Genomic DNA, 16266 nt, shown 5'->3' on the forward strand with positions numbered 1-16266 from the left:
AATTTTGCAATATAAAAGGAGTGTCCCATTCATAATAAATATATCAGCCCTATCCTATTTTCTATGTAAAAAAATATGTAGGATTGGTAAGAATTAATTTCACACTCGGTATACATTGAAGATTATTTGAAAAAGAATCGACTGTGATAGGTTAATGCATATGGATCCCAACTAGATGCATTGAGGGTGATTGGATTTCAGGTAGCGTTAGGAGGGATTTGAAGAATACCAAGTGGAAGAAAAGAACATGCAATATACCAATCAGAAATTGTTTGAAAGAATCGTTATTGTAATAGATTAATGCGCAGTTGTTAATTAAACCTACCGGGAATGATTGGATTGGATTTTATATAGAATTGCGAGAGGTTGTTGAAGAAAACAATACACTAGGGAATATCAAATGCCAATTACTCGTAAGGCCATTCATTAGTATTCAGTATTAATCGTATGCGTATACTGTATAACATATACATACATACAGTATACACAGTTTGCCTGATGATACAATTACGCAACTCGAAGCGCTCACTTTGTGTTCTTTTCTGACACGCTGCATTGTTTACTCCCTTACACAATAATCATGGAAAAATACAAATTTAATATTTTCTGTTATTTCCAGAAGGAAATTATTTGGTTCCTTTAAACTATCGACCAAAAGTTCACATTATTCATTCTTTCAAAAAATTGATATTTTCAACTATTTTTAAATCTCTTTGAATAATCTAAAAAATAATTTGTTTCCTCAAATATTAACATTTGAACATCAATAATTAAAACAATTTTTAAACTATCGAACACACACAATAACAGCGAGAATCATAAAAAGCAAAATAAGCAAATTCATATAAAGACTTTTTTCAAAAAACCTGAGGTACTGGCCAACAAAATATATCAACCGTATTTAAAATCCTTCTGCGGTGTCATCGAATACCGCCTTGCTTCGAGAATTCCGAACGCTTGCAAATAAATGAGGAACTCAAATTCCCGAGGGATTACTCGAGAAGAATTCTGGACAAGACCTTTCGAGTGCTTTCGAAAGAAGGAGGTGGATGATTAAAGCAAAGGGGAATACCTGAAAACATACAGTTTGACTGAACTTTACCTGTTTAAAAGTCAAGTGAATCTAGAAGCCTTTACATGCCAACTTATAATTTTAGAAGAAAAAATAAAAACAAATCTGAAACCTCCCTTAAAAATTAATTTAAAAATATATTCTTGCAGCGAAATTATTCAAGTTTATAAAATTAATCCAATGACTTTATTGTTTCAGCGAAATTGGAGGTAGCGGCAAAGGGCACGTGCAGTGGCAGCAGCAGTTTGAGGGAAGCTTCGCAGTTGCTTCCGGTTGTGAGCTTGGCAGTAGGCTACCTGCTGGTGTGTACGGTGCTGCAGCTGAGTCCGGCGCTGGGAGTCAAGGGTCTCGTTTAGTTTTCGGTAATGGTGGTTTTCGGCGCTGGGGCATCTTCCCTCGGCTAATCACTGAATACCGCGTAAATTTTGCATACTGCAAAAGCAGACACATATCAGGGACCCGCGACTTGTCCAGCCTCGCCCTGTCAGCCGAGGACGCCCTCTTCCGATGGAAGGCGCAAGCTGAGCCCGAAGAATAGCTGAGAAAAGAAAACAAGTTTCGTCGAGAACTTTTGACGCAAGCCCCGACGAAGACTCTGATTATCCTCCATTAGAAAGAGAACTCGAAAAATCTATCTCGACTCTATTCTTTCTTAGACAGTGCGAGAATGTGCGCAGTGCGCAGTCTCCAAGGTCAAGTGCCACGTGAAACTAGGAAACCAGTGTGAAATGCACGTCCATCGCCGACGCCGTCGCTGACTTCTGCTAAAATCCAGCAACGCTTCCGCTTTCTCCTCACCGAACGATGCACCAGCCACTCCAACGCGAGATTTTTCAACAAATTTACATTGTAATCGCGCGAACGTCTCTGGAACGTGAAAGAAGCAAAATATTTGCAATATTTTTTTCTTTTTCCAATCTTCTTAATATTTTAAATTTTATTGTGATGCATCACAGCAGGATTCTTGAAAGATTGCATTTCAATTAAATATTTAACTAATTGGTACGCGAAGAAAGTTTGTGATTGAAGCATAAATTTTCTTTTTGGCGTGAAGCACATTCCATGAACGTTTCGCAAATATGAAGACGACGATATTCGAGGATCGACGGTAGAAAATAATTGGACAACTTTATTCAAAAAGTAAATGTAATTTCATACTATTTTAACATTTGTATAGATCACATTTCTGCCGAGCGTTTTAATTACGGTTATGCGTTAAAATATCTATTTTTATTTTATTTGCGCAGAGTTCTTCGAGTATTATCGTCAATACTAATAAGACAAATTTGCGAAAGAGCTGTGAAAAATATTTGTTCTTGTTTGAATAACGTTTTCCAATTAATTAGAAAATAGAAGCATAAGTTTTGGTTGGTATAAAATATATATATATATTCCAGGGAGATTGGCGATTGGTGTAATTTCGAAGGTCAACGCGTTCTCTTGGAAATTTCCTCGGTTGGGAAAGTCAGTTGTCCGAGGTATCATTATTCATGATGGGCCGAAACTGGAGCTGATGGATGACCGTGTCGCGTGACAAAGATTCCGACCAATAAGGGCGCTCCGATCTCCTTTACAACTAACGAGCAATTCTTCCCATCGATCAATCTCCTCTTCCTTCTCGACCAATCCCCTTCGCGGTAGACTTTGGCAAAAATGCCAATGAAGGAAATAATAGAAAAAAAAATTGCTATTCACGAAATGGTTTTCCCGAATGATTCGAAGAATTACTTCGTTAGAGATATAAATCCAATAAAGCTATAATATACAAATAAAGCGTAAGAGTTCCTGGGAAATACAAAAGATGAAATCTATGTAATTTCCATGCTCGTATTCGGCTTAATAGACTCCGGGTTTTTCACTCTTTGCTATACATAATTTAGGCTATGTGGGTCAGTCCACGTCCGTTTTTACGATGCTACGAAGACGCTAACGCTGAATTCGCTCGTTATTGAAATAAAGAGCCTCGCTCACTATAAAAAGTTTACCGACCGATAAATTAATCCTGTACATACAGAAATGAATCCCGAGTAGTCTCGACATTGATTCATCGATTGTTCGCGATCTTTGTTTACGATGCAATGATAATATAATAAGACTAATATTATAGAAACTGCAGAGTAGAAGGAAATTGGTTATTGTTTTGTATTAATGCACCAGCTAAAAAACATAGTTAAAGAGAAAAGATTTATTAGCTTTACTATATTTCGTAGTTGGTGTAACACACATGAGGGGTGACATTTCAAAACGTGGTTTTGAAAAAGTTTGTCAACTTCTCACCGTTTATTATATTTTATTTGATCATTTGAATATAAGACAAAGTTAGACTTTATTATACTAGGCTGTCCACTGAAATATTCACTCACTGTCAGTAGGAGAACAAGCTCTGCAGTGAAATAAGTAGAAAACTGCGTTTTGAAACGTCACTCAGTGTCGAGAATATTATCATTTCAAATAGTTGGCGGCCTATAGTTGAATTTATTATATTTTTTCCAGTGAAACGGGCTGATTTAACGGAACTTTCGACGAGACGTAAGAAAAATGAATTGGCGCAATGGGGATGGGTGAGGGTACGAGTGGAGACGGGTGAAAGGGAGGGGGGTGGGGGCAAATCGAGAACAACCACGTCGCTTTTGCAGCGAAGCGGAATAAGCTTTTGCCGAAAAGCCGGTCAGAGTGGTATTTGAAATTCCTTTTGCTTAAATTTTCTTTTCCTTTTTTCAAACGGCTTTGCCGTTTCGTCCATTTCCCCTGCAGTTATACTATATATGTATGTATATATAGCATATACTATAGTATACGCGACGTTTTTCCTCGTTACATACTTTATACACCGTAGTCCCTCTGTTTCTCTAACGTTCTTTTTCTTTTTAAACACAACCCCCCCCCCCTACACAGCCACACATATACACACACACACACACAAGTCCACATTCTGGTGCTGCATCTCTGTTCAGTTCGAAAGAGAGCAAAAGGCCGGTAATGCAATCCGCAATTCGTTCTATATGCTCTGCGGCCGTCGATACGTGCACGTATTTGTAATGCGGCGCCACCACCACTGCAGCCGATTGCATTCGGACAAATTGCGGAGTCTCGAACACCACTGTACGCTGAAATACACAGGTCTATAGCTAATCTCAATCTTGAAATTGAATTTCTTTGCGTTATGCCACAACGCTGATTAATAGCTCGGATAATTCCAACCTAATATTCGTTACAAGCTCGTTATAACGATAAAACTCAATTTTTTTTCTATTTTCTTTTCTTCTTCACCCCCCCCCCCTCCCTCTTCCTCCTCATCCTTCTCTACTCCCCTCCTATTACCACCCATCATAACCCGATCGACAAGATTGCACCAATCTCCGCATCTCGCCTAATTATACCGGCCAATTCCATCCTTTCTAATAATAGCCACTTGCTTTCCAAGAAAATTTTCCACTATTAAATTCTCGGATTCGATCAATCCATTCCACTTCACCACTTGTATGATTATTTTAATTCCAGCGTCGAAAAATGTTATCAAATTTTTCAAAATGTATTTCCTACTTGTGTATACATGTATGCGTGTTGAAAAAACGAAAGAGGGGATTGCTAAAACTTGAATATAGTGACTGGGTTTAGCCAAATAGGGATTGTTTATAAATAAGCAGTGGAAAGAACCATAGCTACTATTTATTGCGTGTATATTAATGATTATCTCTCTCGGTTACGCCTTTCTAATCTAAAAATCCAAAAAATTAAAAATTTCAACATAGTATATACCCATTTATTATAAGACTTTTGAATTTTTGATAATGATCGAACTACGTTTATTACCAAAATGTTAATATATTCTAAACCTTTAAAGACACGTGATAGAGTTACAAAATTCTCAATGATTATTTACAACGCATTATGGAAATTGACGTATTAATCAGACTACGCAGTAACCGAAAGGATAAAAATGTTAGTTTGTAGCGCTCAAGCTAATAGCTAAACGAGTGCGCAAAATGATTGGTCTCCGCCTCTCGAAGGAAATAAGAACTTATGACACGTCGGACCATGTATAGATATTTACTACTGTAACGCGAGACGGTGGTTTTACACAGGGATACCAATCGCTGCAAATGAAATCCCTGCAATAAATCCTGTCCCGATATCTTTCGACAGAATGTTATTTACTTTCGGTAAATTCCTACGGATTGACCCCGATTCACACTCGTTGCTCCAAGCGTGATAATAAGTCCCTCTCGATACATCCGCTCGTATATTTTGTTCGGACTCTCCCCGGGGGAATCCCCCGACGTTTTTCAGCCGCAGTGCGGTACGACATAGAATCAAGTAGCGCCGAATCTCTGTAGGCTTGGTTTCTGTGATTTTTGTTTGTTTGTTTTTTTTCAAAAATCATCCCAGTCCTTTCCAAAACAGAAAGGATAAGAAAAGACGAAATCTAACAGGTTTGAAGTGTTATTGCCTCGATTGGAATATAGGACGTTTATTTGCAAAGGAACGGTGAGGAGAGGAGAGGGGTTGGAGCGGAGAGATGAAGGGGGAAATGTGATTTTGCCGGCTCACCGGTTGTGCAAAATTTACATCGATGCTGTTTGTAGAGTAAGGGGGGGGGCGAGTGTATAAGAGAAGTTGGCAGAGTTTACAGAAGCATGCAAGGTCCGACGGGGCAATATCGCTGAATATTGCTGGGACTTGAGAGATGAACTGGAGTATTCTGCTGGAGAATTCTCGCAAATGACTGCACAGGCAGCGAAGCGTGCAATTCGCTCGATCAGCCCGATGAAAACGTTAACCATACGTGGTGCACGCGTGAGTCTCCAAGGACGAAAACCCAATTCCGTCCCTTCCCCTCGACGTACTCATCAAACCCTTCGCGTACACCGCACAAACACACACGCGGACACGTATTCATCCGTCCCTGCCAGGTGCTTTCCGCCAATAAGCAAACTATCCCTGTGAGTTATGTATAAACAGTATCCAAGCATCGGTGAAATTCATTAAAACTAGGCCAATCTCCCTCAGTGGCGTGACTCTAAATTTTCTACGGCTATATTAATGCGGAATGAAAAATTCAGGACGATTTTGCGAATATCTAAAGTCGAGATTTGCATAGCTCGATTGGTCGAATCGATAACTGCGATTAGACTCGTGTACAGAAGGTGACTGACTGGCAGACTAGTTTCGTTAAATTCTTGCTTGGCTGGAGAACGAAGGTCGTGCGCGTCGCTCAATGTTTTAAAAGTGAGTCATGTGCATGGTTGTTTCATTCTTATAGGCGACGTGGCGTCGTACATTCGGCCATCCAGACTAATTAATAACCTAGTATATCTTCTTGACTGAGCCGAATAGTCTGCCAGTTTCACGGCCGTCCAAAAGCCACCGAGGCGCTATCCAATCGTGAATTATTTCTACAACATCCCTCGTTATGAAACAAACCATCGTTAGAGATTCCACAATTTTCTCTCTTTCCTTCCATTCGCAGCCAAACGAGCTTTTCAATTAATCGACCACTCCTGCGCATTAAAAATCGTTGAAATAAAACATCAATAATCCCGATTAAGCACCAATGAAGCATCGATTCTCCAATGAATTGAGTTTATTTTGGTAGAGAGAAAAGAAGGATTTTCAAACACGTCACACGGAGCCACGTGGTTTTCTTGTTAGATGATCATAAGTCGTTAATATATATATATATATTCTCCATCACTAACTGGGACAAGCAACGATAGTTAGAAATATATCATAAATTCTTATCCTCTTTGGGAATCATACGAGCGAGACTTTTCAATTAACCAGCGACTCCTAAGTACTGTGGCATTTGTAGAATGAAATATCAATAATCTCGGTATGCACTGATAAATCGATTCTCGAATACACCGGGAGTCGAGTAAATTTTGGCAAACACCGCGCGATCTGAGAAAAAGAGTATCTTCACCAATGAATTGTAGACTTTGATAAAAGTCTCATGGTTTCCTCGCAATATTTGAAAATTTTGAACGGAACAGCAGCAACTGATATCTCGAGACTTTAGTCAACGTTTAGTTTTCATTGGTTGACGATGGTATCCAATTGTTTGTTGTAGGCGAGAAATGCTTAAACTTATAAACAACTTAACGAGGAGGAAGAATTATGGATTGGAAGCAGCAGGCGAAAGTTCTTTATTTATATGATTATACATATTGCTATTATTATATATATATATATATATTATATATACTGTATATACAGGGTGTCATAAAAGTTCGCACTTCCTTACGAGAATTAGCTCCTTAAACCCAGTCTGATTACAACCATTCAAGTAGTACCATTAAAAACGATGCAGTGGTTATTCAGTTACAAATCTTAGAATTTTAGAGTTGTTTGAACATTCTAAACAGTCGACGCTAACCGGACGTTAATCAGTTAGGAGCTTCCGTAATAATTTTAACTGTACTCGAGGGGTAATAATCAGAAAGAGACGTGAAAATACAATCTGCTAAAAAGGGAAGCTATAATTTTGTTACACCCTGTATACGAACATACTACATACATACATATTATAGGAAAAATATTATGTACGTTTATTTTGAGATTCGACCAACGATGATTCAAATCTCTCAATAATACGTCGCTTCGTGTTTCTCTCCCAACGTTCCCCATGCCTTTTTCCATCCTTCACTAATTACCACCTCTGCCCACATGCCTCATTTCTCTCTTCCCCTCTCTCCCCATCTCTAGACTATAAATCGGTCCAAAATTTCTTTACGGACACTCGGCTTTGCCAAATTGCTAAAACGTTTATATATTATACATATAGATATTTGTATGTTAAAGCAATCTCTTATACATACTGTATGATATATATATTTATAGTATACAGGGCCTGCCACTTAAAATGCCACAAAGCAAAGAAGCCAGAAGACGTGTATCTCCGTAACTATAAGAGATATTAAATTTTTGCAAGAGGCACATCTTTTCACAATCTCTGACTATTTGCATTCAAAGAGGTTTTATGCAAAATGTTGATCTCTTTTGTAGTTACTTTAACGGATAAACATAAACGTATTGTTACGTGTATGCTTTGAATAGTTTCAAGTGGAAAACTTTATATTATTTATATTTATATATATATATATATATGTATGTATAGGTGTATTGCATAGGGAGAGGGGGTAGAAAGAATGCATTGGTAAAGAGACACATCAAATTAAAAAATTAAGAATAAATTTATGCAATATTTTATGGGAATAAGTGTTGGTGATGTGACGTCATTTAATTTGACATTAATGAACATAGCACATTATTCTGCTATATAAAATTGATTATGATCGGGACAAGTCGTATGTTATAGAGTTTCATGTTATGTATAATTCAGTATGACGCGCCTCGAAGAAATCGAGAAGAGGTCCTAGAGGGAATCCGAGCGAGAAAGATAGAGAAGAGAGAGAGAGAGGAAGAGAGATCGGGCGAGACACGGTGGAGTGATGATCGCAGAAATACACAGATGCACGTATATATACATGCACACACGCATGCACGCACACGCCCGCGAGAGATCAACGAAGTACTGTAAACTGCAAAAATAGATTTTAAAACAATTTACGAAGAAACACGCATAATAAATTATACTATAAAAACATGACTATTTAATAGTCTGTGATCATGAAGGATGATGCAAAATACACACTTACTCACGTATACACACAGACACACGTACATGCAAAATTGACAAAGATCATAAGAATAAAAAAGAAAAGTATAGGAAGAAAAAATAAAAAGAACGATTCAAAAGAAGATTTTTAATGAGAGCCTACTAGTAAGCTTTATACTATTTATATATGATAAAATCGACTTTAGATATTTAGAGCAATGTATGTAAATGTACCATTGTGTATGTGAGATCGCGTTTACCTCACTCCACTTGCTATTACGTCCGCTAATCAGCTATCTCGCCTTTCCATTCGTTAATCCATTATCTATTTATTCTAATATTAGATTTTATCGCTCATTAATATTATTATTGTTATTATTATCGTTATTATCATTATTCAATGTCGATTTCCAGCTCGAATTTTCTCATCAACGTCATACCAAATTTTCCCTGTTTTACCCTTTCTCCCCATTTTATTCATTCCAATTTTCAATAATCAAATTTTTAAAAATTCGTTGAATTTTCTTCGATAGATTTTATCGCTGTTGATCAGCGTCCTGACTTTTAATAAAACTTCCGAGGAAATTAATGAAAAATTGTTTTTTTTTATATATAAAAAGCTGCATAATTTTCTTACAAATAGGTATAGGTTACTTTTACTATATAGAGAAAACCTTTCTTCTAACTTTCGACCATGTATGATTTTTACTCTTAATTCTCGAGACTTTGAAAATATTCTGTCCCTTACGCGGCCACGTGTCTCGTTTATCAAACGATCCAATAACGTTAAGCCCGTTATATTCCGCAAAGATCCCGCTTTTGGCCATTCTACCAGCGTGGAAAATTTCCCTAGTACAAACCCTGATTTTCCCTCCTTCTCCATTCGACCATTAGTCAAGGATAAATTTTACTCAAGCGCGGCAGCATCGCGACTTGGCCGAATCAAGCAATGATTCTCCGACAAAGACGCTCAATCTCGATTACCATTGGCCGTGGATAGAACGACAATCAATTCCAATTTTTAACGAGTTCCCATCGAAAGAGAAATAATCATTTACGATAGAAAAATTTAGCAATTTTTTCTGAAAAAATTTTTATGGAAAAAGCGATTGAAATTGTTGCATTTTAATTCGCAAAGATTTTTGGCCAAGGCACTCGAGCCAAGTCCTACTGACCTGCCGAACGAACTTGAACTTCCCCTTCCACGAAACTTTTCTCCGCGAATTATTGATTTCCCACCCCTGCGAAGAAACGAGTTCGATTGAAACGTTAATCGAAAACGGACGTCGATTTATTCGCGAAAATCGACGAAAGATATAATTACAAAGATAATTCTCCCCCTTGTGTGGAAATAATTACAAGCGCAATATATGCGTTGATGATAAAAGCAGCTCACTTGACTAATCGATTAATTACATGCGAAGGATATTGGAAAAAGTGTACATACATATATTGTTATTTAATTACTTTTTTAATTTATATATGCTAAAATTATTCAAAGAAAGGTATAACATTTATTTTTACACTTTTGATCATTTCATTATAGATACAGCTTATGTATTTGAGATATATTTATGTGAAACTATAGTATAGTGATTATGAAATAAATAAATTATAGTAAGTCAAATTTCGTATACGTCAATAGTATCAATTTTCATTATTCAAAAAGTTTATTTTGAATAATATATATTATATATAATGTTTAGTTCTGAAAATTAATCTGAATAAAGTTATCTTCGTATCGAGGATCTTAAAGACGTATAAGCGGTACCAAAAATATAAAACAATGTATTTAATCAATTTAGCAAGCGAACGGCTCGTATTATACAATCACGATTACGCATCGATCAAATTTTACCATCCACGAGGCACGGTCCTTCATCCTTGAGAAATTGAATATACAGAAAGAAATATATACGTCACTGATGAGTATCAGAATTCTAACGGTAGATGAGAAAGGGTGAAAAAGATTGACAAAGACCTCTAAATCCGATGGGAAAATTCGCTCATTGAACAAGTCATCAAAATTATTGAGAAGAAAATGATACGACGAGGTATAGGTAAGATTATTGATATAAGGAAAGTTTTGCGGAGCAAAAAGTATAGGGAGCAGATCTATGCAAATGTCTAGCTGGCAAGACAAGAGAAAAAAAAAATTTGTAATAATAATCATGATTATTCTAGTTGACTAAGGATGAGTAGGGATAACTATACATGTACTATAATAATATATTATTGCAAGTATACTTTAAGTTGCATACTGTATTTTTTGCACGGTTGTGTTTCGTTCGTACAGTTCAACTTTCGATATACACTTTGCGCATGGAAAATTTTATATTACAGACGAGTATTTACGAGCTACTGTGCAAAAAATAAATAATGTAGAGTAAACGGATAATATACATATATATACTGTAGAAAAGACATCGCTGCAAGCGTACTGCATGGAGGAAGGGGCAATCTAGCCTGAAGATTCGCGATCTGTCGCAAAAAATTCTTAAGAAAATTCTTAACTAACGTCTATTGACTAATAACGAACGAACAACAACAACAAAAAACTCGTCTAATGTTTCTTGCTGCCTTAAATACTTCTACATAAACATTTACATTATAAAACTTATACATATATATAGTATATACATAGATACATTATTAAAAAGCGAATGAATCCTTTTACAAATTGAGAGATCAATCGCTTATCCCGTCTCCACATAATTTATAATTCTCTAAATAATTACAATAAAAATAGGTCTATATAAGGTTAGTTTATGCAATGACTCATACGAATCACACGAAATCTCTCTTTTATATTTTACAAAATGTTTTCTTTTTTGCTTTTTTTTTTTTTTTTTTCTTCAAATAAACCTTCCACCATAACGAGTCGGTCTTCCAGCAGATTTTCTCGAGAACCCTTTAAATATTTGACCTTGAAGAGTACGCAAGAGCCATCATCGCACAACATTTAAAGGATATGCCATGCGAATAGATTATTGCGTCGTTAATTGATAAGAATTTTATTAAGACCACAGGAGTCCAATCGTTGTGATTAAGAGGAGAGAAGGATGGGTTGGGGAGATAGGGGAAGGAGCGAAGAAAAGCAAGATTGATGAGGATGAATAGCAAGAGAAGCATACTGGATACCGTGAAGAAAAGGATATTAATATTTAATATATGTGTATATTTACTTTTTATTTTATTAAAAATACTGCAATGACTTCAATGCATTCTGTATAATAACGAATTATATACATATTATATATATGTATAGATAGATGGCGTGTATAGAGGTGTTAAACGGCAGCATCGTCTGTGTTTGTACATAGTTTTTCAGGCGCATTAATTATTTTGTCAATCTCTAAAATTATCATCCAACGGAGGGAAATAGATATGACGACAATGGATATATCGAATCGGAGTAGATTGATGAATGTCTTTTTTGATTGATCCAAATGAAAAAATAAAATTACAAGGGAAAACGAGGCACGGAATTTTCAATCCTAAGTGCATTTTCTGCAATATTTCTCCCTCTCCGTATACTAAAATACTCTACATTTTTTTAAACGATTCCTAGCATGCGAAAAAGTCCTATAATGGATCTCGCGTGTGATTTTATCTTCTCAACAGATCCATTTCGTTTTTAACAGCAATCCTTGTGAGGATCTTTCGTGTGCAAATTAAACGTTATTGCATTGACGATGAATGGAAATTATTCTTCTCCCAAACAATTCGTCGGTATAACTACTTTTCATTATTTTACGTAATATATATGTGTATATTACACTATTACCCGGAATTGGATAAAAAATTCTTGTACCCACAATTCTCTACAAGGATCATTAAAAAAATATGTTAAAATATACGGAACAATTTTTCATTGGATTTCACGAAACTTGGAATAGGGATGGACATACACTTTAGTAATAAAATAATTTTTGACTTTATATTACATTGAAATTAGAAACTAGGGTGGGTTATATTTCCACCCCTTGAAGAATCGAGAGAAGAGAATGGCGCCGATTGGAACATTTCCAGAAAGCTGCCTGCTCGCGTTCTATTGATTTTTATTTCTTATCATCACTCGTTCCAACATGACCGAGCCTTTTCCTATCAATCAGTTGTTTATTTCAACGCTATAAACAGTTTGAAAAATATTTAACTAATAAATCATTTTCATGCAATTGATGTCTCTCCACACCAATCAACCGTATATTCTTTGATATTGATAATAATTAAGTAGTGCATTTTTATTATCATCAAATTGACCTACCCATTCGATTCCCCATCTCTTCCCAATATTGAAAACTAGAGTAAATTAAGAGTCAATAGACAGATTGCCAAGTTCACTTTCAAGAGTTTAGATGGAGACGAAAAATTGATACTATTATTTTATTTAAACATGCAAGGCGATTTTGTGGTTTCTTCTATCCATTTACAATGATACAGATCTCAAAATACTAATGAATTTTTTCAGTACAGCATTTGTTCAATTTTTTAAAAACCACCAATAATAATAATCGTATGAAATTGTACATGTATACTAAAGCAGCGTTTACTATAGTCACCATGTAAACCACATTCATTAAGCTCACACGTATTAACAATGAGCAGGATCACTCGCGTAAATATATGAGAAAAAAGAATTGGATAAATGGCGGAAAAACCAAGAAGAGGGCGCTTTCAATTTCTAACAATCAAGTAACGGGAGCAGCCATAGTACAACCACCTTGATTTTTGAAAATAGGAAGCAAAAAAAATACACATACCTCGTATCATCGCTAAATAATAACTGATACAGGACTCTCCAAAAATAATGCGAATAAAACTGTTGAGGTTTAGACCGTGGTCACTTAGGGCCGGTGTCAGTACGAAAAGCAGGCAAACCTCATATTCAACATAACTGCAAAAATCTGAAAGTACACATTCTGATTGGCAGTATTTCAGATTTTTGCAGTTATGTTGGATATGGGGCTTGCCTGCTTTTCTTACTGACACCGGCCCTTAATTCCGTATTAAGCTGGGCGTGGAAAAACATTTGCTCATCGAGCTCCTCTCTCCCAATTTTCCTTATCGTTATTTATCGAGCATCCAATCCGGGCTCAAAACTGTTTATTTAACGAAATCGAACATTTCAGATTTAACGTGTAAAAATGGTCAATAATGATCATAAAATGAAGAAATTTGGGAGACTCGTCTCCGATCGCTATATATGTATAGTCTATTTTTATTTCTTCGTGCAATGCTTTATTTTGCATTTGCAGCTCCGTGCGAATGTTATTCAACATTGCGATATCCTTGCTATAAATACATAGACGAGTCTGCGAAAGAAAGAAATAATAACAAAGGCGCTTTTATTATACTGTTAAAACGGAGGGTTATCAAGTCCCCCCTTTCCCTATAACTATTAAAGAAAAAACTATTTGTCCAGACGTTATTGGTTAACTCTTCAAAGTTTACAGATTCAATAAAGTTAATTTCGTTATGACAAAAATGCCTAACTTCTCTGAATTTGCATGCTTAAAGTTAACCGACAATAATGGGAGATTCGTTCTATCGGTCGACGAGTGGAATCGTTAGCCGTTCGGGGTACTTTCAATTTTCACGAGGATAAAATAGCAAAAAAGACGCGCTAAAAGTCTCGTCACAGGGACTCTAAATAGTTGGCGAAATGCATCGCGACGCCAGGCGTCCATAAACTAATCTTAAGCGATGAAAATCATCCATTCGATCGAGAAAATGACTGGGAGATATTTTACACGACACGTAACGCGCTCAGGCACATGCACATGCACACTGCACGCAGACACATATTAGATATACCATACATATAGTATATTCTACGCGAGAGGAAAAATCTAATAATGTTAAGCCACGAAGAAGGCTACAAAATTGTAACGTAACTAAATGTGGCTAAATTCGGTGTATGTATATTCAGTGTAAAATAATTACGAGACGTCGGTTGTTCGTTTAATTTCATCATGATCATTTCTCATTGTAAATTATGAACGAGTACCGGTCGTAACGCTTAAAATGATACTCGAGACTGTGGAAAAATCGTGACAAATATAAAGGTAGGCAAAATAATGAAAAGAGTGGGAAACAAAGTAGGAAGAAAATCGAGAAGCATGGAAATGATTTTCCACACGTCTCTATTATTATCGGAAAGCAAGGATAGGGAGCGATATGTGTGAAAAAGTGGAACGGATGGGGCAAATAAAAGATGACGACGTATCGATGTATGTAAGGTGTGTTGTAGTTGTTGTTGTTGTTGTTGTTGTTGCTGGTGTCGATGGTGGTTGTTGGATCGAAGAACCGGTGTACGCGGTGATGCGAACAATCCTCGTTGCTTGTTCAATTCTAGCCCTTCTCTTAAATTTATATTATATATACTTTATCATATTGTTTTTCTCAAGCGGCGATCTGCGAATCGCCAGAAAAAACTGATACTTTCTGTCAATGGGATTCATAGCGAGTCGCTGAAAAAGTAGCCCGCAGGCCTAAATACGCTCTAATAAATTAATGAATTATATTAATTATCATAGCTGGATATAGCTGGTCGAGTTGAACACGACATTATAATCTATACGAGCATCGCGCGTTTTCTCGTTCGGTCAGCGTCTTTCTGGATGTGTGGTTTCTCGATGCGAGAGCAAATTGCACGATTCGCTTCTTCTTCTTTCTCTGCTTAGTACTATGATTGTTACGCAAAAACCAGACAGACAATGCGAATAACAATGGACGCTGCTGACCTTTTCGCTTGATACGAACAAGAGAGAATTTCGGAACGCGAACATCTCGCGAATATAATAAAACATTTAATGACGTATTAACGTTACGAGAGTTATGTTTAAATTATCACACATGTATTTAGCCCTCAAATTTATATAGTCCCTGGGCAACATCCTCAATGATCAGTTTGACATAGGAGATTGATAAATCATAGAACGCATAATCAAAGTTAAATGTCTTGTAATAGGGCCTACAAAAGAAAAAAAGTCGCATGATAAATCGCATTTGTAAGTTTGTTCAGTGGACACTCCTGTAAAAACTCTAGTACGTAAGAATATCATGAAATGATAGATCTTACTATAATAAGCTTTTAACACTGTGAGTCTATCGTGAAGGAATATCGCACGTAAGAAGTACAATTTGTACATATAGTATTTTAACTTGAAATTTCCGAAATTTTTCTCTAAAAAAAAAGGAACCGAAAAAAAAGCAGACAAAGCAAAGCACGCAGCCGATGAAGAATAATACACGTATGAGTTTTCAAACGGCGAGCAATCGATAAATCTACTAAATATATATGCTATAAACGTACACAGAATGTATATATATATATATAATATATGTATATTATATATATATACATATATATATATATATATATATATGAGGATTAATTACTATTATTATCATTATGATTATCACTGATTTGTTACTATTATTATTGTGATTGATATTGATTATCATTATCATTAAATATTATCATTATGATTAATTAGTAAGTACGTACATATTATACGAAGAACAAAATTTACTGCTTGTATATATTAAGAATAACGTAATAAAAATAATG

General features: G+C 36.0%; 1 protein-coding gene across 1 annotated transcript in view; it reads left to right on the forward strand.

Moving 5' to 3' along the window:
- Positions 1-16265, forward strand: part of LOC136772670 (acetylcholinesterase-like) — a 105151-nt gene extending 88886 nt beyond the window's left edge. The window contains exon 9 of the mRNA XM_066725795.1: positions 1271-16265. Within this exon, the coding sequence (XP_066581892.1) occupies positions 1271-1428 (158 nt within the window). The 3' untranslated portion in view covers positions 1429-16265. The remainder of the gene's footprint in view (positions 1-1270) is intronic.
- The last annotated feature ends 1 nt before the right edge of the window (position 16266 follows it).

Source organism: Prorops nasuta, unplaced genomic scaffold (genome assembly GCF_024137725.1).
Source record: "Prorops nasuta isolate Cenicafe-Biocafe unplaced genomic scaffold, Cenicafe_Pnas_1.2 PNAS00004, whole genome shotgun sequence".
NCBI classification, from domain to species: domain Eukaryota; kingdom Metazoa; phylum Arthropoda; class Insecta; order Hymenoptera; family Bethylidae; genus Prorops; species Prorops nasuta.